Source organism: Xiphophorus couchianus, chromosome 12 (assembly GCF_001444195.1).
Source record: "Xiphophorus couchianus chromosome 12, X_couchianus-1.0, whole genome shotgun sequence".
Classification (NCBI taxonomy): domain Eukaryota; kingdom Metazoa; phylum Chordata; class Actinopteri; order Cyprinodontiformes; family Poeciliidae; genus Xiphophorus; species Xiphophorus couchianus.
The window spans coordinates 6,646,144-6,671,440 of NC_040239.1; the positions used below are offsets into that span (position 1 = coordinate 6,646,144).

General features: G+C 37.0%; 3 protein-coding genes across 5 annotated transcripts in view; 2 read left to right on the plus strand and 1 right to left on the minus strand.

Moving 5' to 3' along the window:
- The first annotated feature begins 174 nt into the window (after window positions 1-174).
- On the plus strand, window positions 175-2,401 carry ppil3 (peptidylprolyl isomerase (cyclophilin)-like 3). The gene is made up of 6 exons (XM_028033939.1): window positions 175-315; window positions 558-632; window positions 1,216-1,309; window positions 1,418-1,485; window positions 1,589-1,707; window positions 1,855-2,401. Exons 1-6 carry the CDS (start codon window positions 283-285, stop codon window positions 1,979-1,981), a joined length of 516 nt encoding a protein of 171 aa, XP_027889740.1. The 5' UTR covers window positions 175-282; the 3' UTR covers window positions 1,982-2,401.
- A 927-nt stretch (window positions 2,402-3,328) lies between these two features.
- On the plus strand, window positions 3,329-11,165 carry LOC114154641 (3-oxoacyl-[acyl-carrier-protein] reductase FabG). The gene is made up of 8 exons (XM_028033938.1): window positions 3,329-3,441; window positions 3,583-3,753; window positions 4,090-4,268; window positions 9,684-9,777; window positions 10,069-10,138; window positions 10,225-10,261; window positions 10,396-10,459; window positions 10,959-11,165. The coding sequence occupies exons 1-8, from the start codon at window positions 3,418-3,420 to the stop codon at window positions 11,115-11,117; spliced, it is 798 nt and encodes a 265-aa protein (XP_027889739.1). The 5' UTR covers window positions 3,329-3,417; the 3' UTR covers window positions 11,118-11,165.
- A 501-nt stretch (window positions 11,166-11,666) lies between these two features.
- Window positions 11,667-25,297, minus strand: part of col27a1b (collagen, type XXVII, alpha 1b) — an 81,667-nt gene continuing 68,036 nt past the window's right edge. For 2 of the 3 annotated variants that reach the window (XM_028033936.1, XM_028033935.1), the window contains exons 49-61: window positions 24,572-24,679; window positions 24,430-24,483; window positions 22,414-22,476; window positions 22,195-22,248; window positions 22,057-22,092; window positions 21,549-21,566; window positions 21,415-21,450; window positions 19,624-19,650; window positions 19,479-19,544; window positions 19,211-19,379; window positions 19,006-19,115; window positions 16,297-16,515; window positions 11,667-12,957 (exon numbers count right to left, since the gene is read on the minus strand). In XM_028033936.1, coding sequence (XP_027889737.1) covers window positions 12,811-12,957; window positions 16,297-16,515; window positions 19,006-19,115; window positions 19,211-19,379; window positions 19,479-19,544; window positions 19,624-19,650; window positions 21,415-21,450; window positions 21,549-21,566; window positions 22,057-22,092; window positions 22,195-22,248; window positions 22,414-22,476; window positions 24,430-24,483; window positions 24,572-24,679 — 1,107 coding nt within the window. In that variant the 3' untranslated portion in view covers window positions 11,667-12,810. Of the gene's footprint in view, window positions 12,958-16,296; window positions 16,516-19,005; window positions 19,116-19,210; window positions 19,380-19,478; window positions 19,545-19,623; window positions 19,651-21,414; window positions 21,451-21,548; window positions 21,567-22,056; window positions 22,093-22,194; window positions 22,249-22,413; window positions 22,477-24,429; window positions 24,484-24,571; window positions 24,680-25,297 lie in introns of those variants that run through there. The other variant, XM_028033937.1, reaches the window with a different exon arrangement.

Below are 25,297 nucleotides of genomic sequence, written 5' to 3' on the forward strand. Positions count from 1 at the left end.
GGACACGATATCTTCACAACACTAATTTCCACACACACTGTGAACATTTGATTGTTACACTGTGAACATTTGATTATTATCATTTTGTTGTTTTGAAAAAAAAAAATAACAATAATAATAATAATCCGACGAAAAGCTGTAAACGGTTTCATTTACACAGGATTCAAATTTTACTCAGCTTGGCCTGACCATAGACATGAACGGTCCTGACGACCAACGCTCAGTAGTTCTTCGCGGAACCATTAACCAAGGTACTCTATTCCAGCCGGATGGGTTTGTTGTATGCACCACAGCATAGAAGCAACATTTGAAATGGTAATTTCTTTGTAACATTTTATAAAAAGTTTGGGATGCGTTTCAAATAGTTTAACATTCTCCTAATCGATTAAGGGACGGCGTATTTTACAGATACTAATGACGTAATGACTATATTAACACCGCGGGTGTAACGGGGTTATTTGTCAATTTGAGCTAACATGCTCGGTGTGTCAAATAAGCCTCATTGATTCCGTTGTTTGTAATATATTTTTTAAATATGTTTCATGTTCATGTTTTAGGCAGTTACCCTCCACACAGATCTGGGAGAGATTAAGATTGAGCTGTTCTGTGAGCGCGCTCCTAAATCGTGTGAGGTGAGTTTAAAGCTGATTTTAATCTGATAAAGCCTCATCAATATCTGTGGAAAAGCTGTATTCACTTAATTATTATGTTTGGTCTGAGCTCAGAAAATTGAAACGTGTTAGGACAATAAATGTTAGAATCTAACAACATTGAGCTCTGAGATAATCTGTTTTGTCATTAGGTACAGACCCAGACAGCTTTATTACCAACTCTAGTAAAGATTTGTATAGGAGTGAATGAATGTACTCAAACTGAAGGATATTCTATTTCTATTTGTTTATTTGCCATGCAGTTGTTCAACATAAGTTTTTTCATATGTAGCAATAAAAGCTATGCGTAAAAGCATAGCTACACTGAGACTGTACACTGAGACATGCTACAGTGAAGGAAGAATGTATTGTAAATCTTTCTACTTTCTGTACCAGGTGTGAGAACATGTTTGTTTGCAGCCTCTTACGACAAGGAAAGTTGTAATTGAAGATACAGAGCAGCCAGTTTTGTGATTGCAAACCTAAAAAGTTAGCATAGAAAAGGCAGCAGAACACTCAATCTTGATTTCATGTTGAAATCACTGGTTTTTTATTTACTTTACAGAACTTCCTGGCTTTGTGTGCAAGTGGGTTGTACAATGGTTGCTCCTTTCATCGAAACATAAAAGGCTTTATGGTTCAAACCGGAGACCCGACAGGTATAGAGTTTATTACACACAAACATGAACACAGCGCTTTTCCTGACATTCTCACTATTTCTAGATTTTTTTCTTGATTGATTATTTGATTTTTTTAAAATTCTGCAGGCACAGGCAAAGGAGGAACAAGTATATGGGGTCGTAAATTTGAAGATGAATTCAGTGAGCACTTAAAGGTGAGCAAACCACTGTTTTTTTATTTACTTTAAAGTCTCTTTGTTTGAGACCAGCTTAAACATAAGAGTGCAGCAGGATTATTTGATTTCTCTTTCTTTTTAGCACAATGTCAGAGGAGTGGTGTCGATGGCAAATAATGGCCCCAACACCAATGGTTCCCAGTTTTTCTTCACATATGCCAAACAACCTCATCTGGACATGAAGTACACAGTGTTTGGAAAGTATGAAACTTATACAATGTACAGCTGTAATGATTCTGAGATTACCTATTGATTTATTCTGATTCAAACCCAAAGGAGAGACTTTTAATACATCTTCTGAAGTTCATTTTCTTTTCCCTTTATTTCCTCTCTCCTGTTGACTTGTAGGATTATCGATGGTCTGGAAACGCTGGACGAGCTGGAGAAGCTGCCAGTGAATGAGAAGACATTCCGGCCGCTCACTGAGAGCCGGATAAAGGACGTGACCATTCATGCCAACCCATTTGCTGGATAGACGACTCTCACCACAGATATTCAGACCTGTTCTTTGTTGCTTCAGTGAGGCAGAGGATACAGGGCCTTTCCAGAGTTAAAATGGATTGCTTGTCAAAGGGAGAAAAGTAACTGCAGCAAAAAGAAAACAGTTACACCAGGCAAGAACTGACTATGAAGGTCCAAAGTTCTTAGTAGATTTTTTTGATAAGGAAATACACAACTTGATAAAAAAAAAATCACACCTTGTGCTTTAGCCACTTTTTTTTTAGCTCCATGTCTGAAACTCGAGGTTTTTCATAAAAGATTTTTTTTTTTTTATCTGTTCTTCTAAATTTGTTCACAATCAAGCCTGACCTGGATACATAGTCAAACCCTCCTCCTGCTTCATTTTCCTTTTTTAGTCATATTAATAAAAAAGATAAATACATTTTTCAGTATACTTGTGTGTTGTCTGGTATTGCATAATGCTATTGAGAAAACGTGCCGAGAAGCTTAAGTTTGGGCAGAATTACAGGTGCATCTCACTTTATTGGAATGTCATTGAAAAGTTTATCAATTTCTATAATTTAGCTCAACAAGTCAAACTCCTATTGATATTCTATATTACATTAAAAATGAAATATTTTAATTCATAAATGATGACCTAGTGAAAAATAAATGTGCTCTGTGTCCCCAATACTTGATCAGGGATCCTTCTTGTATTAATGCGTAGGTGCAGCATTGCATGGACACAATCTGCCTGACGTTATATATGTTTTCAAGACTACTGCTGAAAAGTTACAAGTTTAAAAACAAACTGAATCCACTTTAAATACTTTGTTGGTTATTTAAATGGACTTATTTTAGCTTTAATCATGTCATAATGTCATTGCGACAAACCTGGAGTGTTCCTAGCATGTATGAAGAATTTATTATTGGATTAAAATAGTATCCAATAATTCCAGGAAGGTAAGTGATACCAAAACTTTTGTTTCTACCGTTTTCATGTTCTCAAGGGATGTGGGGTTTTGTTACCTGTACACAGGGGTGTACAAACTTTTTGCCATGTGAGCTTAATAACACATTTTAATTTCAAACTGAAAACAAATGTTGCGTTGTACAAACATGTTCCATTTATAGAAATACTGTCACAATTCAGTGAAATACCCTAATTTGGGGCAAATTTGCAACACTCTTGAATTGTAGTCGCAAATGACCTTGTGGTCAGTCTTATGACGCCATAGTTATTAAAATAAACAAAAATAAACTACCAAATTATATCACCGCGTGTAATAACTCTAAAAGACAAACGTTTTACTTTTAGAATTGATTCATGTTTTTTAGGAGGCACCTGTAGCACCTGTTCGCATAATAAACTAAAAATCTGGTGCTGGTTTGTCATATTACGTCATCAGTGGTGGACAGACCTTGCTGGTCCTGGATTAGAAACCATAGACATAAGCAAAACGTTCAAAAATGGCTTCAGAAGACGCGTTTAAAGTGAGTCGTACTTTAAGATGGTTAATTCGCGTTTTTCGTTAAATGCAGTTGAAGAAAAGCTTCCTTCTGCATGTTTGTTTACCTTTGTGTGCAGTCATCTGATAGTTTCGGTTTCTATGTTGGTGTTTTATTTTTTTGCAGGTGTCATCACTGAGGGGGAAGGTGTCCCTGATAACTGGAGCCAGCTCGGGGATCGGGGCTGGTACCAGCGTGCTGTTCGCTAAACTCGGAGCTCTGCTGGCTCTGAACGGCCGAGACGTGCAGAACCTGCAGAAAGTAGCCAAGCAGTGCGTCGAATGTGGCGCTGCTGAGGTACACTCTTTTCCTAGGATCTGTGTACAAATTTGCATTGAGCCAAAAGTATAAACAGGTGCATTCAAACAATTTCCGTTTATAACCCCGAGAATTAGCCAATATTTAGTAAATATGAGCAGATTGGCTAGGGTTTCAGTATTTTTTAAACATATTTATTTCTTATCAAAGATTTTATGAATGAAAACTCTCTGAATGATCTACAACTGATTCACCATAACTACATTTTTCTGCTTCAAGTTTGTATTGTAAATAAAACATTTTACTGCAAGTGTAAAATTTTGACTTTCTTTTTTATCAAATGAATAATAATATAGTGTCAGTTTTCTTCTACAGCCTCTGCTTCTTCCTGGAGACCTGACTGATGAAGACACAGTGAGGAAGACTGTGGAACAGACCATTAGCCGCTTTGGCCGGCTGGATGTCCTGGTTAACAGCGCTGGCATCCTGGCTATGGGCAGCATTGAGACCTCAGACTTGGCTCAGTATGACAAGGTCATGAATGTTAACGTCAGGTAGGATTCATGGGAGACACCATTCAAATGTATGTGGATGTAGATCAAATATATATTTAGAAAGTCAGCTCAACTCAATTTTGGATTTATATTTCTGTGTACAAAATACATAGAAATGCATTCTTAAAATCTCTAATCAGTCGGTTATTTTCAGTCTCAGATACTCAGAAACTTGTGATACTCAGTTTCACACTGATTTAGATGTTGCAAAAGGAACTTTTCTCATGAGATTAAAATCAATCGGATGTTGATTTTTTTGTCTTTAAAAGGTAATTTTGTGTGGTCCAACCAAAAGATGCTTTAGTCCACTTTAGTCCAGTTTATGTGACCTCGGGGTGCCTGCAAGGCAGCTGCGTTTATTTATTTTGATAATTTAGAAGTTTTGTTTGTAGGTAGAGTTTAAACAGTGTTTTATGCCTTGCTGCACTTTCCTCTGCACTGTGATTTCTCTTTATTCCAGAGCTTTCTTAGGGGCCTCCAAGCCATTTAATATTTATTTTCAGCCTCGTCTGTTGTGTTGCATACCTAATGAGTTTGTCTGATTTTTATGTTGATTGTTTCTAATAATACACTTTATGTATTTCTCCCAGAGTGGTCTTTAATCTTAAATATCTGATGGCTGAAACTTTCAGCCATCAGATATTGTTGCTTACAGATTTCATGTTTCAATACATTTGGAATTGTAAGATTTAAAATTCAACAATTTTATTTTGGGCTGTTTGTTATAAGAGCCTATGTGATTTTCTGTAAAATACAGATGGGTTTTGGTCAGTTTCAAATATCACAGAGAAGTTCATTTATTTCAATAAATTAGCTGAAAGAGTGAAACAGATCGGTACATGGGTTGCTAAGGAAGCACCGGATGCTTTAATAGCATTCTTTAGCTTGCCTGCATTGTTGTGTTCAGCTTATCTCATCCTCTTATTGAAAAACATTCCATATAATCACTATTGGGTTTCCATGTGTTTCCTGGCAAGTCAAACACAGATATTCCCTAGTCAAAAATCTAGATGCAGATGCAGAAGATGCAGATTTCTGAAATCTGCATCTTCAGAAAGCTTTTCAGCAGAGGGAAGGACAAATGTCTGCAACAATTACTGGAAGCAAAAAGGTTTTAATCATTTTTTAATTTCCCTTCATGCACCTTGAAAGAATAATGGAAGTTTGTATCCTGTATTGTATGAACTCCTAATGCTGTTTTTGATTATGTGCAGCCATTGAGTACAGTTAAAAAAAATCCCATTAGGCATTAATAGATTACATTCATTATAATATGAAAGTTTCACATCATTTGAAGAATTATGAATACAATTTAGGAGAAAGAGAGTTTTTTAATCATAACCTTGTGTTTCTGTTTTCCATGTGATAAAAATTCATTATCTTCTCCTTGAGTTGTTACTGCTGCAGCTGCAGCTCTGGGCAAGATACTTTTATTGCCTTCTCGATTATTAAAAGAACGGCTCTCAGGAATAATCTGATTGGTTTCAGTTGTTTTTATTTCTTGTGTTCTCCTTTATATGTCAGATGATGAGTCTAGGGGGAAATTTGTAGTTTAGCATTTGGTATTTTTGTATCACGTGTTTTACAGTTTTAAAACTACAAGGAAAAAATCTTCAAAAAATACCTGAGGGTTCTTTCATGTTGCTTGTATCCTGATAGGTTTAGTCTAATTTTTCCTCAGCATCCAATCTATCATCACTTAAGTCATTTTGCATTAATTATATCATTATACCATTAATTATATATATATATATGTTATATTAAAACATTCTTTATTAGAAGAGTGTGGGGAGGGCTTTACCTTATCAAGTTTATTGTTTTTACTGTTAGTGCCTTATATATAGCTTTAGTTTGCAAGAAAGTAGGATGCTGATACTAAAGCTGTGCAAAAGGCACCAAGTCTAGTGTAACTGAATCAGGTGAACCAACCCTTTAAATTGTATTTTGAATAGGCATATAAGAAATACAATTTTCACTTCTTTAGATAATAAAACAAATTCTTACATGTCTTCCAATTCCATTCACAAATGTAAAAAAACCCAAACTTTTATTCTTCTGATAATTGAACCAATGAATTTGTTTGTTTTATCACTTAATATTATTAAAAGCAGTTTATTATTTTTTAAAGCCATATGATCTATCTCTATACCCTCTTCTTTTATCAGTACCCCTGTTAAAGAGGTGTAAAACGTCCAAAAATAAATTAATATTTTATTGCAGTAGCATAATCTCTCACTGAGCAATAAACTTCTTCATTTTGTTGTTTACAGTATGAGGTAAATTCTAGAAGGTTTTAGCAAATTTCACATTTTTAAGTTTGTGGAAAATAGGACTAAAAATGCTTTTTCCTTCCATCAATCCTAAACAACTAGCTAGCATGAAGATTTTATTTTAAGTTTTTATGGAGACTTGTTGACACCAATGCTATTCTTTTCTGCAGTTCAATGTCAACATTCGAGATTTTTCGTAACCTCTCAACATCTTCCGTGTTGTACATGGTGACAGGATAAACATGACACTCATGCACCTGGTGGACAGAGTCTAAGAAATGAGGTCTCTGTAGTTTTATATTTACACCCCAGATAAAAACAGTCTTGGATTACTAATTAAAATAATCTAATCAGCTGAAACATTTAAAGTATAGATAATAATAATAATGATTTGATTACGTTTATTTTTAGAGGCTGTTAGAGGCAGTGATAATTGTGGCATCTGTGACTTTATAAAAAAGAAAAAACCCTGTTATGAATTTTTTCCCCACCATGAAGCAGCCTTTTCAGTCTTACATGTGTTTATTTATTCAAAGGTGAAGAACTGCTATTATGCAAATGTATTGTGAACTTTGTCTTGAAAATGTTTTTGATGATGTACCCACTGTATTAAGAAAATCAATTTTCTATAGCACATTTATTTCCTCACTGTACTACCTTTTCCTACTACTCTCCAATTGCTCATTATTTGAGGTTATAGCTTCTGTTCTGCTTTCCCGCTATATAGCATATTATATCATCCACAGCATTTCTTTTTAGCTGTGACACCATTCGACAACAGGACCTGAGCTATTGCTGTCTGTTACTTAATCTGTTCTCTGTATACAGTTGTGGTCAAACGTTTACATACACTTATACAAAACATAATGTCATGGCTGCCTTGAGTTTCCAATAAGTTCTACAACTCTTATTTTTCTGTGATAGAGTGATCGGAACACATACCTGTTTGTCACAAAAAACAGTCATAAAGTTTAGTTCTTTCATAAATTTATTATGGGTCTGCTGAAAATGTCACCAAATCTGCTGGGTCAAAAATATACATACAGCAACATTAGTATTTTGTTGCATGTCCCTTGGCCATTTTCACGGCAACTAGGCGCTTTTGGTAGCCATCCACAAGCTCCTGGCAAGCTTCAGGTCGAATGTTTGACCACTCTTCTTGACAGAATTGGTGCAGTTCAGCTAAATGTGATGGTTTTCTTGCATGAACCTGTTTCTTTAGCACTGTCCACATGTTCTCAATGGGGTTTAAGTCAGGACTTTGGGGAGGCCATTCTAAAACCTTAATTCTAGCCTGGTTTAGCCATTCCTTTACCACTTTTGATGTGTGTTTTGGGTCATTGTCCTGTTGGAACACCCAACTGCACCCAAGACCCAACCTTCGGGCTGATGGTTTTAAGTTTTCCTGCAGAATTTGGAGGTAATCCTCCTTCTTCATTATCCCATTTACTTTCTGCAAAGAACCAGTTCCACTGGCAGCAAAACAGCCCCAGAGCATAATACTACCACCACCATGCTTGACAGTAGGCATGGTGTTCCTGGGATTAAAGGCCTCACCTTTTCCCCTCCACACATATTGCTGGGTGTTGTGGCCAAACAGCTCAATTTTTGTTTCGTCTGACCACAGAACTTTCCTCCAGAAGGTTTTATCTTTGTCCATGTGATCAGCAGCAAACTTCAGCCGAGTCTTAAGGTGCCTTTTCTGTAGCAAGGGCTTCTTTCTTGCACGGCAGCCTCTCAGTCCATGGCAATGTAAAACACGCTTGACTGTGGAGACTGACACAGTCAAGCGTGCTTTTTGATCTGCTTTTTGATTTGGAGATCAAAAAGCAGATCTCCAAATCCTTGCAGACCTGCTTTTTGGTGATTCTTGGTTGACTCTTGACCATCCTGACCAATCTCCTCTCGGCAGCATGTGATAGCTTGCGTTTTCTTCCTGATCGTGGCAGTGACACAACTGTTCCATGCACTTTATACTTGCGAATAATTGTCTGCACAGTTGCTCTTGGGACCTGTAGCTGCTTTGAAATGGCTCCAAGTGACTTCCCTGACTTGTTCAAGTCAATAATTCGCTTTTTCAGATCCACACTGAGTTCCTTTGACTTTCCCATTGTAGCTTTTGTGGCTGAGTCTAATCACTGGGTCAAATGAGCCCTATTTAAATGGGCTCATGAGAAGTCAACAGCTGTAGTCAATCAGAATCACTTACAAGAAGTGAAGAGGCCATGACATGAAGCTAATTTGATTGACACAACTCTCTACATCACCAAAATTGACAATTTATGTTGCTGTATGTATATTTTTGACCCAGCAGATTTGGTGACATTTTCAGCAGACCCATAATAAATTTATGAAAGAACCAAACTTTATGACTGTTTTTTGTGACAAACAGGTATGTGTTCCGATCACTCTATCACAGAAAAATAAGAGTTGTAGAACTTATTGGAAACTCAAGACAGCCATGACATTATGTTTTTTACAAGTGTATGTAAACTTTTGACCACAACTGTAGATAAAACACTTGAACTTGTTTGTGCTTTAACATAGAAAGTACTCCAGGGCCAGTGATTCTTTGTTTGTTTTTTTTGTCTTTTTGTATTCCTGTTTGAATCCATATTTCTATATATAAACTACAAATGTTTTAGTTTGAGACAATCGTCGTTGTGAATGAGTGCTATATAAATAAACTAAAATGAACTGAAATGAAGGACAAAGAGAACTTTGGAGTAGCATTTCATGTGTTTTCTCTCTCTTGTCTCATTTATCACACTTTCTACAACATCAATTCAATTTGTGTGTTAAATGAAGGTGAACATTGAAAGAAAACAGCATGTCATAAAAAAAAAACATTTCCTTTACCCACAGATTTCCAAACAGCATTAATTCAACACAAACATCAGATCTCAGCAGCAGCAAAAAGCCGTCTGACACAAATTGTGTGAATGTTTGTGGGCAGGTGTGATATTGCTGTTATCACACTACTGAATCCAGTCACAGATGTGGGATTATTTTCCCTTCAGCAATAATAATACCCTTGTTGACAAGGAATCTGTCCCTTTTTACCCACTTTTAGATGATGGTGACTTCATATTTGATTCTTAAGCTGATTTTTCCGGCACTATATCTTTTCTGTTTCCCTGATCAGATCGGTCTACCACCTGACTCAGCTCTGTGTACCCCACCTGATCAGGACCAAAGGCTCCATTGTCAATGTTTCCAGTGTGAATGGACAGAGATCTGTGAGTATCCTTCTTAAACAACTATTTTTTTACATGGTGTATAGCTTTTAGTTATCCTTATATTTTATATTGTTTTCTACTGAAATTAGATTTTTTGTGTGATTTGATTGCCATTGTGAGTTGTTTACTGCAGTTTGCAGTTTTGTTTTGTGCTGCTGTGATACATAGATTTTCCTGTGGAGGGATTGATAAGTTCATCCATCGGGATGCAAACTGTTAATGGAAACACTGTAAAGCATGTGCATCATGTTTTGTTCTAAACGTAAAAATTGAGATGTGTCTTCTTTTCAGTTCCCTGGTGTGTTGGCTTACTGCATGTCCAAATCCGCCATTGACCAGTTTACACGTTGTATAGCTCTTGGTAAGATAAATATTGTTTTTAATAGAAAGTACTGCACTGCACTTACATGTACTGAGCATTATATGACTGCTTCATTTTACCTGTAGAGCTGGCATCGAAGCAAGTCAGAGTAAACTCTGTCTGGTACGTGACTGGAAGCTCTTACTGTTTCTTTTTCTGAAATTATTACTTTCACAGAACTAAATAGTTCGTTCTATTTCTTATAATAAACATATTATAAGATGTTTATTCTGTATTTGTGTTTTTAATCTCTTTAGTCCTGGAGTGATTATCACAGATGTCCACAGAAGAGCTGGGCTGGATGAGGGCCAGTATACCCAGGTAATAAAACAACAAATGCTGGTCGAACCGAGTCTATTTTGCATGAGGGACTTTTAAACAGACAGCCTTTTATGTTCTTGGTGTCTGTTTTACCTGATGTAGGCTTTTTTGAAACAAATTTCAAATTGCAATCTGTGTAAATTGGCCTGCAAGCACACCACTGTTAAAACAGATTTATTATACTGTGTTGTAAATAAAGGAAAGCTGTGTAAAACAGTGAGTAGTTGTAACACTTCTTTTCCTGACTGGCTCAAGTCACAAGATCATAAAAAGCAATGAATGGAATTGGTCAGTTGTTTGATTAAATATTAGGGCTCGTAACAGTCCATTTATCGGTGCCAATTGCAGTTTATTCATGCTTCATTTATTATACGTTCTAACAAATATTTGATTATTAAAAATATTAGCTGTTACAGTCTGAATTGGATTTCATTGTTACATAAATTTGCCCAACACTCTTCACACATCCAAACATCCTTGTTGACTTTCCAATCCTCAGTTTCTTGAAAAGTGCAAACAGACGCACGCCCTTGGCCGGCCGGGTGAGGTGGAAGAGGTGGCGCACAGCATTGCCTTCCTGGCGTCCGACGCTGCCAGCTTCATTACTGGAGTGAACCTACCGATTGATGGGGGTCGCCATGCCATGTGCCCACGATGAGGGATGTTAACATGCAAAAGCCTGAGAATAAAGGCATTTTGAATAAAGTGTCTCAGTGAGTTTTTTGTTGGTTTGTTTGTTTTATCACAGAAGATGGGAAGAAAAAGTAGGCGTATTATAGTAATTTAGAGTCATTTAATGTTTGCAAATGTAACCATTTTGGCCAACTAAAATGTAATAAAGTGTAATATTGTTGGATGTAATAACATTTTGTCAGTTAATATGTTAAAGGTATAGCATTAAAAAATGTATTGTAAATCCAACATACGCAGCTGACATGTCAATAGGCTTTATGACTCTTTGTTTTTCATACAGTTGGCTCATTAAAAATAGGAAAATGAGTGCTATATAGCGTACTCATTGTATTCTTTTAAATATTTACTCAAACGTTTTTACTATGCAAGTTTACAACTTCATGTAAACTTGGATATTTAACACTGTGAGGATCATTGAGTTGTGTTTTTCATATTTGAAATTTAAATTATTTGATCTTGTTAAAACATGTATTATATAAAAGCTGTTTCTAAAGAGTTTCACACTTTATCTCAATTACCTGTGGAGTCATTAAAACTTTATTCAGCATCAAAAAAAAAGATTGTTCACACAACAAAAACTGATATTTACATTGTATTCTGTCATGTTAGAAATCCTCTGAGTTCACAGACTGGTGAGACCAATCATATTTGTTGCATCTTAAATAACCTTTAAAGCGCTGGTATCTGCTTCTGAGGTGGGGAGCTAATGAATATTTAAATAAGTTTTAAATAGAAATTATTGATACTAAATGGTTGCAGATAATAAACTTACATTTGACAAGAAAAACTTAACTTATGGTATTGAAAATTATACAAATAATCGTTAAACTGTCAAGATGATACTTCAAGAAATTGTGTGTGTGTATACTATACATTCTTCCCTTTTAAAGCACAGAGATAGCTCGGATGAGCGCTGACAAGAGTTTATCCCCAGAGTGTGCACAGCTTTAGCACCAGGTGTCACCTCTATGTTGTCCCAGATTAGATCAGGTCGTGGCTTCAGTTTGCGTCGAGTTGAGCGGTGCAAAGCGAGGTAGCATTTTTGACATCTTTGCTCCACGTTTGCACTAAAAGTGCCACACAACACTGTGAACATACCTACACGAACACTCATCACCGAGCTGCTAATTGAGGCTCAAGCAGAAACACCTGGAGTAACATTGGATACCTGAATGGGTGATATGACTGTATATCCCTACACGTTGCAAACTATAGCAATTGCACTTTAACACAGTACAGAGTACATTTACATCTATAAATAGTTTCATTTCAAGATGTATAATTTCCATATTTTTGTACAATTTTTTGCAGAACGGTTCGTCAGACCATGAATAAAAATATACAACAAGGTTTCAGAGATGACAAGTTTAAGATGCTCATCTAATTTTTCCGAAGGAAGCAACCGGCTCTTGTATCACACAACCAAGTCTTTGTTTTCAGTTGGGCCAGAAGTTTTATCTCTGCAATTTCAATGAGCTGTCTTTTTATAGTGTCCCTGCTGTTGTTTTTGTCTTGTTGTTTTTATTTTGCAGTCCAAGCATTTTTCATAGGTAGGGTGGAGGGCTTCGTTGTTTTCGAAAGTACAAAATCTTTGATGTTCTTCCTCCGTTTCAAAGCTTTAATGCAGTCGCTCCTTTGTGAAGTGTTCAGAGTCGGCGCTACAGGAAGCAAACAGGTCCGACCTCGAGGTGAAACCGCGCGCCGGGCTCTGTGGTTGGCAAATTGTGCACATCTATGATGGGAAGCAAAGTTGGGTCTTGGCTCTGGAAGATGAAGTGGGTCTGATGCCAGCGTCCGTCTCTGATCTGAAAGATACAATTATATAACAACACATGAGGCAGAAGACAAAGTGATGGCAAAATCCAGTTCTACCTTTTCTACAGGAATATCGAAAGTGGAGGTAAATTTCTAATTTCTATTCCAGAGATTAACGCAAGTGGAGTAGATCTAAATTTTATCAGCTTTTCTTTTTTTATATATATACAGTACAGACCAAAAGTTTGGACACACCTTTTAATTCAATGAGTTTCCTTTATTTTCATGACTATTGACATTGTAGATTCACACTGAAGGCATCAAAACTATGAATAACACATGTGGAAATATGCACTAAACAAAAAAGTGTAAAACAACTGAAAATACCCCTTATATTCTAGTTTCTTCAAAGTATCAACCTTTTGCTGTGATTACTGCTTTGCACACACTTTTCTTGATGAGCTTCAAGAGGTCGTCACCTGAAATGGTTTCCACTTCACAGGTCAACCTGCCCTGTCAGGTTAATAAGTGGGATTTCTTGCCTTATAAATAATCATGAAAATAAAGAAAACCCATTGAATTAGAAAGGTGTGTCCAAACCTTTGGTCTGTACTGTACATATATACAACCTGCCTTTTTATGAAAAGATCACCAGTCACTTTGAATAATGAACAGAGCTACCAGGTAACAATTTCCAGTGGAAATGGTCCCTTTGCTTTTTGTACTGTGCATCCAGAAAGTATTCAAAGCAGAGATATTCTGGATCAAAACTTGCTCCAGGGTGCACAAGGCACATGGTGAAGATCTCATGGTTTAATGGAGCTTGAAAAGTTCTGCAAAGAAGAGTGGGCCAAATTGCCTAAAGATCGGTGAGCTAAGCTTGTGCTATCATATTCAAAAAGTCTTGAGTTTGTAATTCCTCCAAAATTTGATCAAGAAAGTGTAAGTAAAGGCTGTGAATATGATCATAAATTAGATTTCTTGGTTTTCAATTTAATAAAACATTCAAAAGACAGAAGGGATAAATTTGAAACAATTTGTAATAAAGCTGTAACATAAAATGTTTTAAAAAATAAAGAGATGTGAAAACTTTATAGATGAACAGAGAAGTTCAAATGATCACAGGCGTGAATGGCATATGTTTTCTGGAGAACTCGAAGCAACTTCTCCTTGCTTCAAAAAAAATTTATTTGGGAGTGATGTTCTATAGACTGAGACATTTTGAGGACAAACTTGCTTCTTTATGTGCAGAAGAGTTGTGAATTTACTCTCTGCGCATCTGGAAAGTCTGTTGTGTTAAATTTTTCTAAACACACACACCAAATGTGGTTTTGGCCATTGTGCACAAACACTCAAGGATCACATAATTAAATACCTGTTCAATTACCCTACAAAAATATTGACTCAACCAATCACAGGATAGTAATTTAACTCCAGTAAACATTAAGACATGGTAAAAGCAACTTGTTTAAGGTCAAACGAGGCTTCAGAAGGGGGACCAGGAGATTTCAGTGACTTGCATTGTTGCCATGTTCAAACATTGTCTGAGTATTGTAGAAACTGCTAATCTACTGGTCTTAAAAATAGAACACAAATCTCCACAGTCACCAGACCTCAACCCAACGCAATTCTGGGATGTGGTGGAACAGGAAATTCCCCCCATGGATCAGATTACAAATCTGCAGTAACTGCATTATGCCATCATGTCAATGTGCACCGAAATCTCTGAAGAATGTTTTTACCACTTCAGAATCTACAATGCAAATGAAGAATTAAGAACAATCTATACGAAAATGGTGATCCGACCTAGTAATAGGTGGCCAATACAGTGAAGAGTGAATGTATTTTTTTCTTGGTGGAGACCTGTTATTGATTAGTACGTCTAATGTAATGTCTGACTTTAGCTAAATAAACCAAAATAAGACAAAAAACCAAGACCCAACTATCAAAAAATTGAAGTCATGCAAATTGCCTCTGTGCCCCAGTTTCTGTTATTGTGCAGGAGCCTGCTGCAGGCAAGCCAATTTGTGTTTGCAGCTACAGCAGAGACAAACATTAGATTAATGCTGCAGCTTAATGCATTCTGCCATTTCTAATTGAAATGTAAAAGGAGATCATTTGGGTTTTGTTTTTTTTTTTTTAATTAAATTTCAAACAAGTATCTCTATCAAAGAAAACACCATGTTACTTGCTTGATATCAATATAATTTGCGCATTTCTAATGAAAGGCTAAAATTGTGGTTCAGCTTAACTATCTAAAACGGTGTAGCAGAATCACTTTAAAAGCTGCATTATGTTTCATTCATGCACAAATTGGTAAAAATGTCTAACATTTTATGTATTTATGTATCCAATTAAAAAGCTATTGTTTACTGTTTAGCGATACAATGGATGGGAAATTGCTTAGTTTATGACTTTTAGTTGAGCCAGTTCTACAGAAGGTATTTTTTAAAACAACCTTTCCCTTTCCTTCTTTAATGCATCTTCCTTATAGAGGATTGTTTCTCATAAAGTCTGTCCATGTAAAAATGCAAAAACACAATAAAAAACTAAACTGAAATGCTGTCAGCAGCTGCCAAGCTAACAGACCCTTTCCATCTTTTACTTCTTTGTGTTTTATGGTTGATTGCAAAAAACAATTATACTGCCAGCTTCTGCACCAGAGGAATCACCTCCTGTAAACAAAGGCGATTGCACTGCAAACTTGCCAAAAGTCTCTTGTTTTCCTGTCTAGACATCAATACTGCAAACAAGAATTAATGAAAATCTTAACCCTGAAGGGAGCTTTCCAAAACGTTTGTTTTCTGCGAAGATGAAAGGCAAAAGCAGAAACAAAATTAGCTTCAACTGTGTGCAGGAAAAGCTTTGAAAAATGCTTCATAAATAAGGGTTGCTGCTGAATAAATTTGTCAAAGTTAAATCCTTGACCTTAATCAGCCATACTATATTGAATGTGAACCAAAATCAGTTAATTTGAGAATTGTGCATCACACAATTTAGGCAGCAATTTAACTTTTAGCAATTAAAGTTGATTATTAAAGCTTTAATATTGGGGTTATTTGAACCCCAATAAGGTGCAAAATGAGGGATCTGAGGAACTTTGTTAGAAGTCTAAACATCTCCCCTACTGTAGCTATTAAGACCACAAACTTATTTATATGCATAAACATCAGCATTATTGCAAATTAGTTGTGGTTGTTGTCAGCACAGCATCAGAACAAAAAAGTTTGGTTCGCAGTAGACTGCAGTGATCTGCTAAATGAACCATCAATGTTTACACGTGAGTATCCCAATTTACAGCTTTAGAGACATTCATTAGTAATTATTTAATGTTAGAAAGGTCATCACATTGTTACTGTCAATCTATGTGTTAATAAAAAGAGCCATACGCAGCAGTCGTCCCTGGGTATCTGAGGCTCCAGAAGGTCCCCCGGCTGGATCTCCTCCCCGGTCCAGGCCTTGAAGCTTACGGACCTGGGTGAAGGCTGCTGGGTGGGACCTTCGGCCCACACAGAGGCGTTGAGGCAGTGAATTATGATGTGCTGCACAGCCTCGGTGCTCAGCAGGTGGATAAAATTCATCTGGATTTGACCCACTCCAATTTCCAACTACAGAGAAAACATATGACCAGTACTGAGAAACTGGAACACTTCAGACTGATTAACATGATTTAGTGTATCAAAAAAGGATATTTTAGTACTAAAACATGGACACGTCTTGAAATGAGCTCTAACGTGGGAAAAAATCTGATTTTGTGGTTATCACATCACATTAAGCTTTTTTGTCATCATTTGCCTGGAAAAAGCTAAGGCGACTTACAGACCAAAAACCTAAATCAGAGCTCTCTAAAATTTCTCAATCACTGCTGTGCCTTTCAAAACCTTTTATAAACAGTGTGGCAGCATTCATTGGTTGTTAAACCTCTTCACTCTGATGCCTCCAAGTCAAATCCAGCTCAACCAATTCCCTTCATACATTATGATTATTAACAATGTCTGCCTTTGTGTAAGTAAATCTCACTTTCAATACAACTGAAGGCCTCAAAGGTTTCTTAAGACCGTTAGAGAACAAATAGCATCATGAAGACCACAGAATACAACAGACACATCAGGGAGAAGGGTTAGTAATTAATGTGTCAAACTTCATATCTGCAAGCCAAAGTCTAAAAATGAAAATCGTTTGGCACAACTGCAGACCTACCAAGACATGGTCACCTGCCTAGATTGAATGCATACCAAGAAGAGCTCTTAAACATACAGTTTCTGCAAACAGTTTGCATGTTCTCCCCATAAGCTTGTGCTTGGATACTTTGGCTTCCTCCAACAGTCCAAAACAATCACTCTTAATTCAAATGGTCTCTGCAGTTGTGGGTGTGTGTGTATGTTTGTTTGTCCTGTGTGTCTTTGTGTTTCTGTTCAGCTCTGTTTAGGGTTTACCTTAGGCACCAAAACTCACCGTAACCTGGCACAGACAAGCTGTTACAGGTAAATGATGGATAAATGAATAGATGTTTGGATTTATTAAGCCACATCAAGCTTTTCATAATGTCCCCTAAAAAACAGCACAACTTTTCACCACATTCAAATAAACTGCAGATGTTGGTGGTCTAGTTTGATCTAATGTGTGTGATTTATTTTAAACAGAACTTACACTGACGTAATTCACTCAGAAATATGATCAACTACTGCTTTTTCAAAGTTTTAAGTCATTCTTGCTGATCTAAGCCTAAAAATAAACCCATTATTCTATGAATCACTTACATCTATCTGTATGACAGATTCTGAATTAAGAATGACTTTATGTTTTTATAATTTTCTTTGCTCCTTCTGCTGGAAATATGTTGGCCTACGCCTTTGCCATTGTGTGGAATCCAAACATTTTACCCTGTATATTAAAGATAAAATAACTCCAACAGACGAAGGTTAGATAAAGAAATTTACTTTCCAGATGAGAGTGCATTTGATTGTATCCAACTCTGGAGACTTAATGCAATACATTTAGATTTACTGTTCTAACAGGCCATCCAAATTGTTCCAAAAGCATGCTTAAAAGCAAAAACCAGGACGGCTACACGCCTGTTTGTCACAAGTGATATTTACAGTCTTAAACTCTTTGCTTCTTTAGCTTTTTTGTTGGATATCCCTTTTTGAGATTTATCTGGAGCATTTCCCTTAAGGATAATTACAGTTATGTGTTCATTCCCCTACTTGTACCCTCTGTAGAATCTGAGAGTTAAATGTTCATTACAGCTTCATCTACAAAGCTTCGTAAAAGTATTCATACCTCTAGGAACTTTTTTTCCACATTTTATCACTTCACAATCTTCAGTGTTGTTGAATTGGCTTTTGTGTGATAGACCAATGCAGACAGTTCATACTTTGAGAATTTTATGCAAATAAAAATTTTAAATATGTGTCATGGATTTGTATTAAGCTTGAACCAATTTATTGTTGTAACCACAGTAGAAAGTCCTTTTTTTTTTTTTTTTTGCAAATTAGCTCAAGCCCAGTCAAATGGGATGAAATGCATTATTGAATAACAATTTTCAAGTCATATCATAGATTCTAAATTAGATTACTTTGATTTAAATCAAAGTAATCTAATTTAAATATAAATATTCTAGTTGAATGTTTATATTTGTCCTAATGGAAAGTGACCCTACAAAGCAGTACTACCTTTTATTCCATGAATGACATCTATTTACCACCCACCATCTATCCATAATCTCTTATAAGTGTCCCTGTCTCTCCTGAAGGAAAACATCACCACACCCAGATTATCCCACCATTTTTTACCATCTGAATAGTAATGTGGGATGTCAGGTTTTTCACAACATACAGAGTTCTAATGGCCAAATAGTTGAATTTCAACAATACCTTTCTTCTTGCAATTGCACCATAAGTCAAATTTGTTGATTTAATTTAGGGATAACAGACTAAAGGGGGCTGGAAACAAATGCATGCCTCTCTTTTTAGATCTTCATTTGTCATAAAAGGTTCAGCCATTCTCTTAACGTATCATATAAACATTGATGTTTGTCATTACATTGTGGAAGGCCCTGTAGGTTTGGTTAAGAAGAAATGCAAACAAGTTCAAACCTTTGAAACTGTAATAGGTTTCAGACAAGTTTGTCCTCCACCAGTGAAGTTACACATCACTTCAATGCTGTCTGCACTGCATCCAAGGTTTGGATCGATCCAGTAAGCTCCTGCGAAAAGAAATCAACCACAGAAGAAAACAAAGTCTGACTAACTGACACAGAACAAGTGCATAGACGCAACATCCAGTTAAACGACTCCTCACCGTCGTACATCCGCTGCTCACAGTTGTAAAGATCCAGGCAGGTTCGAGCCGGGTTGCGTCTGGTTCCCAGCGGGTTCTTCAGGCTGTGGATCAACGTGCTGAGGTGGTGAAGGGTCTTCAAGATCTCCGTGCCTTGGTCTAACATGGGCAAGTCCATGCTTTGATAATTCTAGTGTTAATGTGAGTTTTTACACAGTTTAGGGTCAAAATGTTCTGCAGTTTAAAGAAGAAAATCATATCATGGCTTACAGTTCCATTAAAAACTGACCTCTTGCTGTAGAACAGCAGGAGGATCCATGATGATTTCCAAAGCAGGACGGAGAGCTTCATTTCTCTGCAGTCAGAAGACACACTTAGTTTGTATTTTGTCAGCATTAAACCCCAAATTATGATGTGAGAAGAAACAAACTTACTAGTAAATGCTCAGAACTTGGAAGGCCCTTCAAACCAGCAAAAGAAAAGAGGCATTAATACAGCAATCTCAGCCCCATCTGCTCTTCTTGTTAGCTTTCTTCTACTGTGTGTGTCAAGCGTCTTTATAATAATCTATAATCTAGAGTTATGGTGTTCTATTCTCACTAAATATGAAGATACGCAGAGACAAATTAATGATGTGCATGAAATGATGCATGAATAGAAAATAAATTATCCATAACTGCAGAGGAGACGAGCGGCCGGCTACAACACAGCTGATCACAAAGGAACAAAGGCAGGCCTGAAAAGAAAGATTATCTGCTCCAAATAACACAGTTACAGTTCACCCTCTGCATTTTTATTCCTCTAATAGTTTTCCACCAAGAATGTGTCTAAAATGTGCCATTTTTCCACATACGAAAAATGAAATCTAATCTTAAAATCTGAATTTTAGACATTTTAATGTGTGGTCACTTCATGTTGACCAAGAAACCAGAAGCTGGGACTAGAGATGTTTTTTTTTCTGTCAGACCTCAAAATTAATGTCAAACATTGCAATATCTAAGATTTAAATAAGACAAATGAATGATTGTTTGATATATTTGGTAGGTTCAAATATTTCCAGTGCCATGCATTAGAATTCAGTTTGTTTATGTTTTGCTGACCTATGCTGAGCTAAACCTTCATTGCTCATTGTAGCAAATTTGATATTCAATAGTGAAAAAACAAAAGCATAAATTCTGAACATAAAATTTGTTCATATTAAGCTAACTATAGGAGGGTTTAGTTTAGCAAAATAGCTAAAGCTCAGTCTTACTGGATGCACAGCATCTTTGAATAGTAGTTTTTAAGTTCTGACAGATTTTCAATTCAGTTTCGGTTGGGACATAGATTGGGCCATTCTGACCCAGGGACCCATGCTTTGTTGCTGTAGCCCAGTTGCAAAGTCTATTGCAAATTTTCTTTTAGGGTTGCTCTGAGCTTCGCTTCATCCACATGCCCATCAGCTCTGACCAATTTCCCTGCCCCTGCTAAAGAAAAGTATCCCCACAGCAGAATATTGCCACATTTACTAACTCAAAATAAAAGAAATATGCCCAACAAGAAGACAAAAAACTATGAAGACTGTGCTCCCTTGCTGACCACAAAACAGTAGAGAAAAAATGAACAAAGAAAGTAGAGAGTCCCTACTAGCTTCCTTTGTGTGGTTTGAAAATCACTGATCTGCCTCTTAAAAATTCATCAAAAGCACCACAAAAACACACAGTGTGTGTGACACAGACACCAGATAGCCACAAATAAAAACCCAGGGAGAAAGAGTGAAGTAACACTATGTTATGACACACTTTATGTTGTTGCTGATAAGCTGGAACACATCCACCACTAGAAGAAAATCCCTAGACGTCAGTGAACGCAACAGTGCAGTGTTAGTTTTCCACCATTCCACCATTTTGCATGCAAGTTAAAGGTGCAGTATTATGTATTTTCCAGGCACATAGTGGCATTTTACAACATTAGGATTTTTAAAACATTTTTATAAACCAACACAGAACAGTTATGTGCTTGGTTTATGACAAATGGTAACAATATAAATACATTGAAAGTTGTGTCTTTAGTGTGCCAAATGTGGAAAAGTCCCAGAGAAATTTGTAGTTTTGCAAATCAGTGCACAACACAAACCTGAAAGTTGTCTGTAGACTGTGACAAGCTGACACTATATGAAGTATTAATGAATGTGAAAGTAATTTATCTATTTTTCATGTGTTTAACATGCAAAAAGGAAAACCTACTGGTGGCCCAGGTGGTCCTCGAGGACCAGGCGATCCCTAAAAAATAATTAAAAAATTAAGAAATTAAAACATTTACATTTTATATAACAATATATAGTAATTTTGTTCTTACACATATATTAAAAACTACTTACATTTGGTCCTGGTAACCCCTTAGGGAGAAAAAGAAACTGATTATGAAATAAGAATAAAGGCAGAAAAACTTTATCATTTCTAAAAAAAAAAAAAAAAACTTACCATCTTTATCTGGTGTACTTTATTGCTAAAATTACTCTTCTGCCTGTTGCAACTTCTTACTTAAAAATCTTATTCCACATAGCAAATCCAATTTTCACACTACAGACCTGGATGTGAATGTAGGCGTTTTCGGAGAGCGCCCGTAAATTATGCTGTATGCGAGCGCTCAACAAACCTCTTAAAAAGCTCTGAGACGTGCAAGAGGCCTACATTTGTCACACTGACAGGTTTTCCACAGCAGCTAAGTGTCACTGTGAGTGTAACAACAAACAGCGGAACACAATAGGAAATGAAAAGTGCTGAAGGGCAGGAGGAGGCTGAGTGGTGTGCTGTCTCCTTGCTAAGTATCCTATTCTGTGCTCACAGTACAGACAGACAAGGATTCATCAAAACAGCGCCACGCACCGTCTCCCCGCGACTTCCTTTGTCACCCTGAGGTCCCTGGTGAGGAGACAAAAAACAGACGATCACTCCATCACTGCTACGAAGGCAGAGAGGACTCACATAAAGCCTGGCACACAGGATGAGGGATGAGGTACATACTGGATGACCGCTGGGCCCAATGATGCCAACGGGGCCCAAGGCTCCCACCGCACCCTGAAAAGCAGAGGCATGTAAGTGACTAAGGACACATGTGATGAAGCTTCTGATGAGGCCGCACTTATTTTTCATGCCAAATGTGCAGTTTGGGAGATTTCAGTGCCCCAGAGTTGGCTGAAATACTGCACTGAGCTGGCAAGCTGTTATTTGTTATCAGTTTACCATCAATCCTCGTGGTCCTTTTGGTCCCTGTATTCCTGCTAGGCCAATGTCCCCTGGGGATCCCTGGAAACACATCAACACATCTCAGTGCAAAATACATGCAAGTTAAAAACCAGACCTCGGGAAAAGTAACAAGAAATCTTCGTGGAGCAAAGGATATGTTGAGATTATCAGATATGAACTGTAATCTTTCAATTCAAACGGCCTTTAAAGAGTATAGTTAGTTAAAAGTAACACATTAATGACAGCAGAGTATCTCAAATGAAGAGTTTATGATCCAGTTAGGTTGTTATTATCTTGTTGGTTTGTGTGATAGCACATGTGCAAGCAGTTATGGTATAGTCTTTATGCATAAATGGAGACACTGATTTCATAGTAAGTTGTTCAACTCCCTCCAAAGTTAACTCTTCCACTAAGCTGAATTCAGAAGTCGTCCAAAATCTCCACAGTGCCTGTTTCCCTATCTTCGACTGTGTTAAATTTAAATTATTCAAAGTCTGCATCATACTTTTCTTTATTTCGTGTAAAGTTTAATTAAAGCCAGGATTACGTAACCTTTTTATTCACAAACTTTGAAGGTAAGATCATCTTAAAAACAGTTTATCTGGGTTAAAATCTCTTTTATTTTAGAAATCCATGACAGATCATCAGTTCATCAGCAGCAAGTTGATACTGATTGGATTGCTAATTTTGTTTATTAGTTTAAACATTTTCATTCATAGCTGAAACTAATTGTGTGTTGATTTTAAATAAACATAAACACACAAACACATATCATCATGTCAATGTGACATAATTAGATGATTGGAAATGAAAAATATTTTCTCTTCAGATTGATTTTGATAAGTTATGAGACAAATTGTTTTATGAAAATCAATATTCTAATGCGGGGGCTGCACAGTGGCGCAGTTGGTAGCACTGTTGCCTTGCAGCAAGAAGGTCCTGGGTTCGATTCCCGGCCGGGGTCTTTCTGCATGGAGTTTGCATGTTCTTCCTGTGCATGCGTGGGTTCTCTCCGGGTACTCCGGCTTCCTCCCACAGTCCAAAAACATGACTGTCAGGTTAATTGGTTTCTCTAAATTCTCCCTAGGTGTGAGTGTGTGTGTGAATGGTTGTTTGTCCTGTATGTCTCTGTGTTGCCCTGCGACAGACTGGCGACCTGTCCAGGGTGTACCCCGCCTCTCGCCCGGAACGTAGCTGGAGATGGGCACCAGCAACCCTCCCGACCCCATTAGGGACAAGGGTGAACAGAAAATGGATGGATGGATGAATATTCTAATGCAGTATTAACTTTTTTACACCCTCTAAATACAAGATAGAGCAGATTACCCTTTTCACTCTTGCACCGATTGTTAGAACTACTTCAATAAGATTTTTTGTGTCAGTTTTACTCCAAGTTCCCTAGTTAAAAAATTGCTTTTTCCAGACTTAAGGTGACCAAAGGCACAACACATTTTATTCTACTAAAAGTTCAAATGCAGGGTTAGCTTCAAATCCTCTGCTAGCATAGCTTTACCGGACAATCACCAGACATTTTAGAGCCTCTACACTTTAATCCCACTTTTACTGTTTCTATCTTTGCTAAAAGCTTCAGAGTTAGATCAACTACTGAGCATTAACAATAGTTATTCACAAAGAGCTCCATTACAGGGTCATTTTTTGGCATCACTCAGAGGATTTCATATGAAAGACTTAAGCTAATAAACTCCATGCAGATTTATCAGCTGGTTTTATCTTAAGTGCAAAATGGCTAAAAATAAAACAGTTGTGGCTGAACAGAGGTCACTCAAGGGCATTATACAATAATACTCTTAGCTTTGAAGCCTAATTCTCTCAAACACAACATAATCATTTAACCAGATAATTTTAGGCATTTAATCTTAACAAAAGTACCTTGGCTAACCCTGAACATAATTTTTAGGACATTCTTCTGCTAAATGCCAAGCCCAGCCTCCAGACAGATGTTTGGAAATGCAAAAGTTGAACTCTTGAAACAAAGAGTTCTTGGTTACTCACCTTTGGACCAAACATGCCCAGTACTCCTGGGTAGCCCTGCTCACCACTATCCCCCTGACAAAAATAAAATAGCAGCCATCAGAAAATCAAATAATAGTGTCATTTAAAGAAATTTGGCCAATTAAAGGAAATCTCTTCTAACTGTTTGGCCTTTTGCTCCCAGGTCTCCTGGCTTTCCCGGTAATCCCATCACACCAACAAAACCTCTCTTCCCTGCTGGGCCCACCTGTCCTGGTGAACCCCTGTCCCCCTGAAACACACACATGAACATCTTCCTTTGCAACTTACACCACAGCTTTGGCACTTTTATGTTGACAAACCAGTAGAAGTTACTATTACAACAAATTTATAGTTCACAACTGTAAATTAGTGTGGCCTGCATGAAAATATTACTGCTGAAAATGCAACTCCCAAGTTACTTTCCATAATGTCATTCAGGTGCATTCTTAAAATATGTATTTGACATTGGGGTACAAAACAACAATCAAAGCTTCAACTCTAATAAATCCAACATGTTTCCAAAATATGACCCATAATTTTGCTTCCTATCCCAGGAGTTGCCCAGGAGATAAAAACTGATTGTTACTGCAGAACTAATAAATTCAGCTTCTCTGTGGCTGTAATTAATTCTCTTCTCAAACATCATGAATTTTGCATTTTTATATTCCTGGAACGGCCGTGCAAATAAATTGTGTCATCTATTTTGCAACACTGATTACTGCATTGCATGGGGTATTTTAAGAGGCCATACAGGCTTGAAGTGGAGTCAGGCACAATAAAAAAGTAACATAAACAGGCAGCAATTGCTACATAAATGCCAAGAGAGGCTGTTCCAACAGATTAAAGCTTGTTGGCTGTTATGACTGTC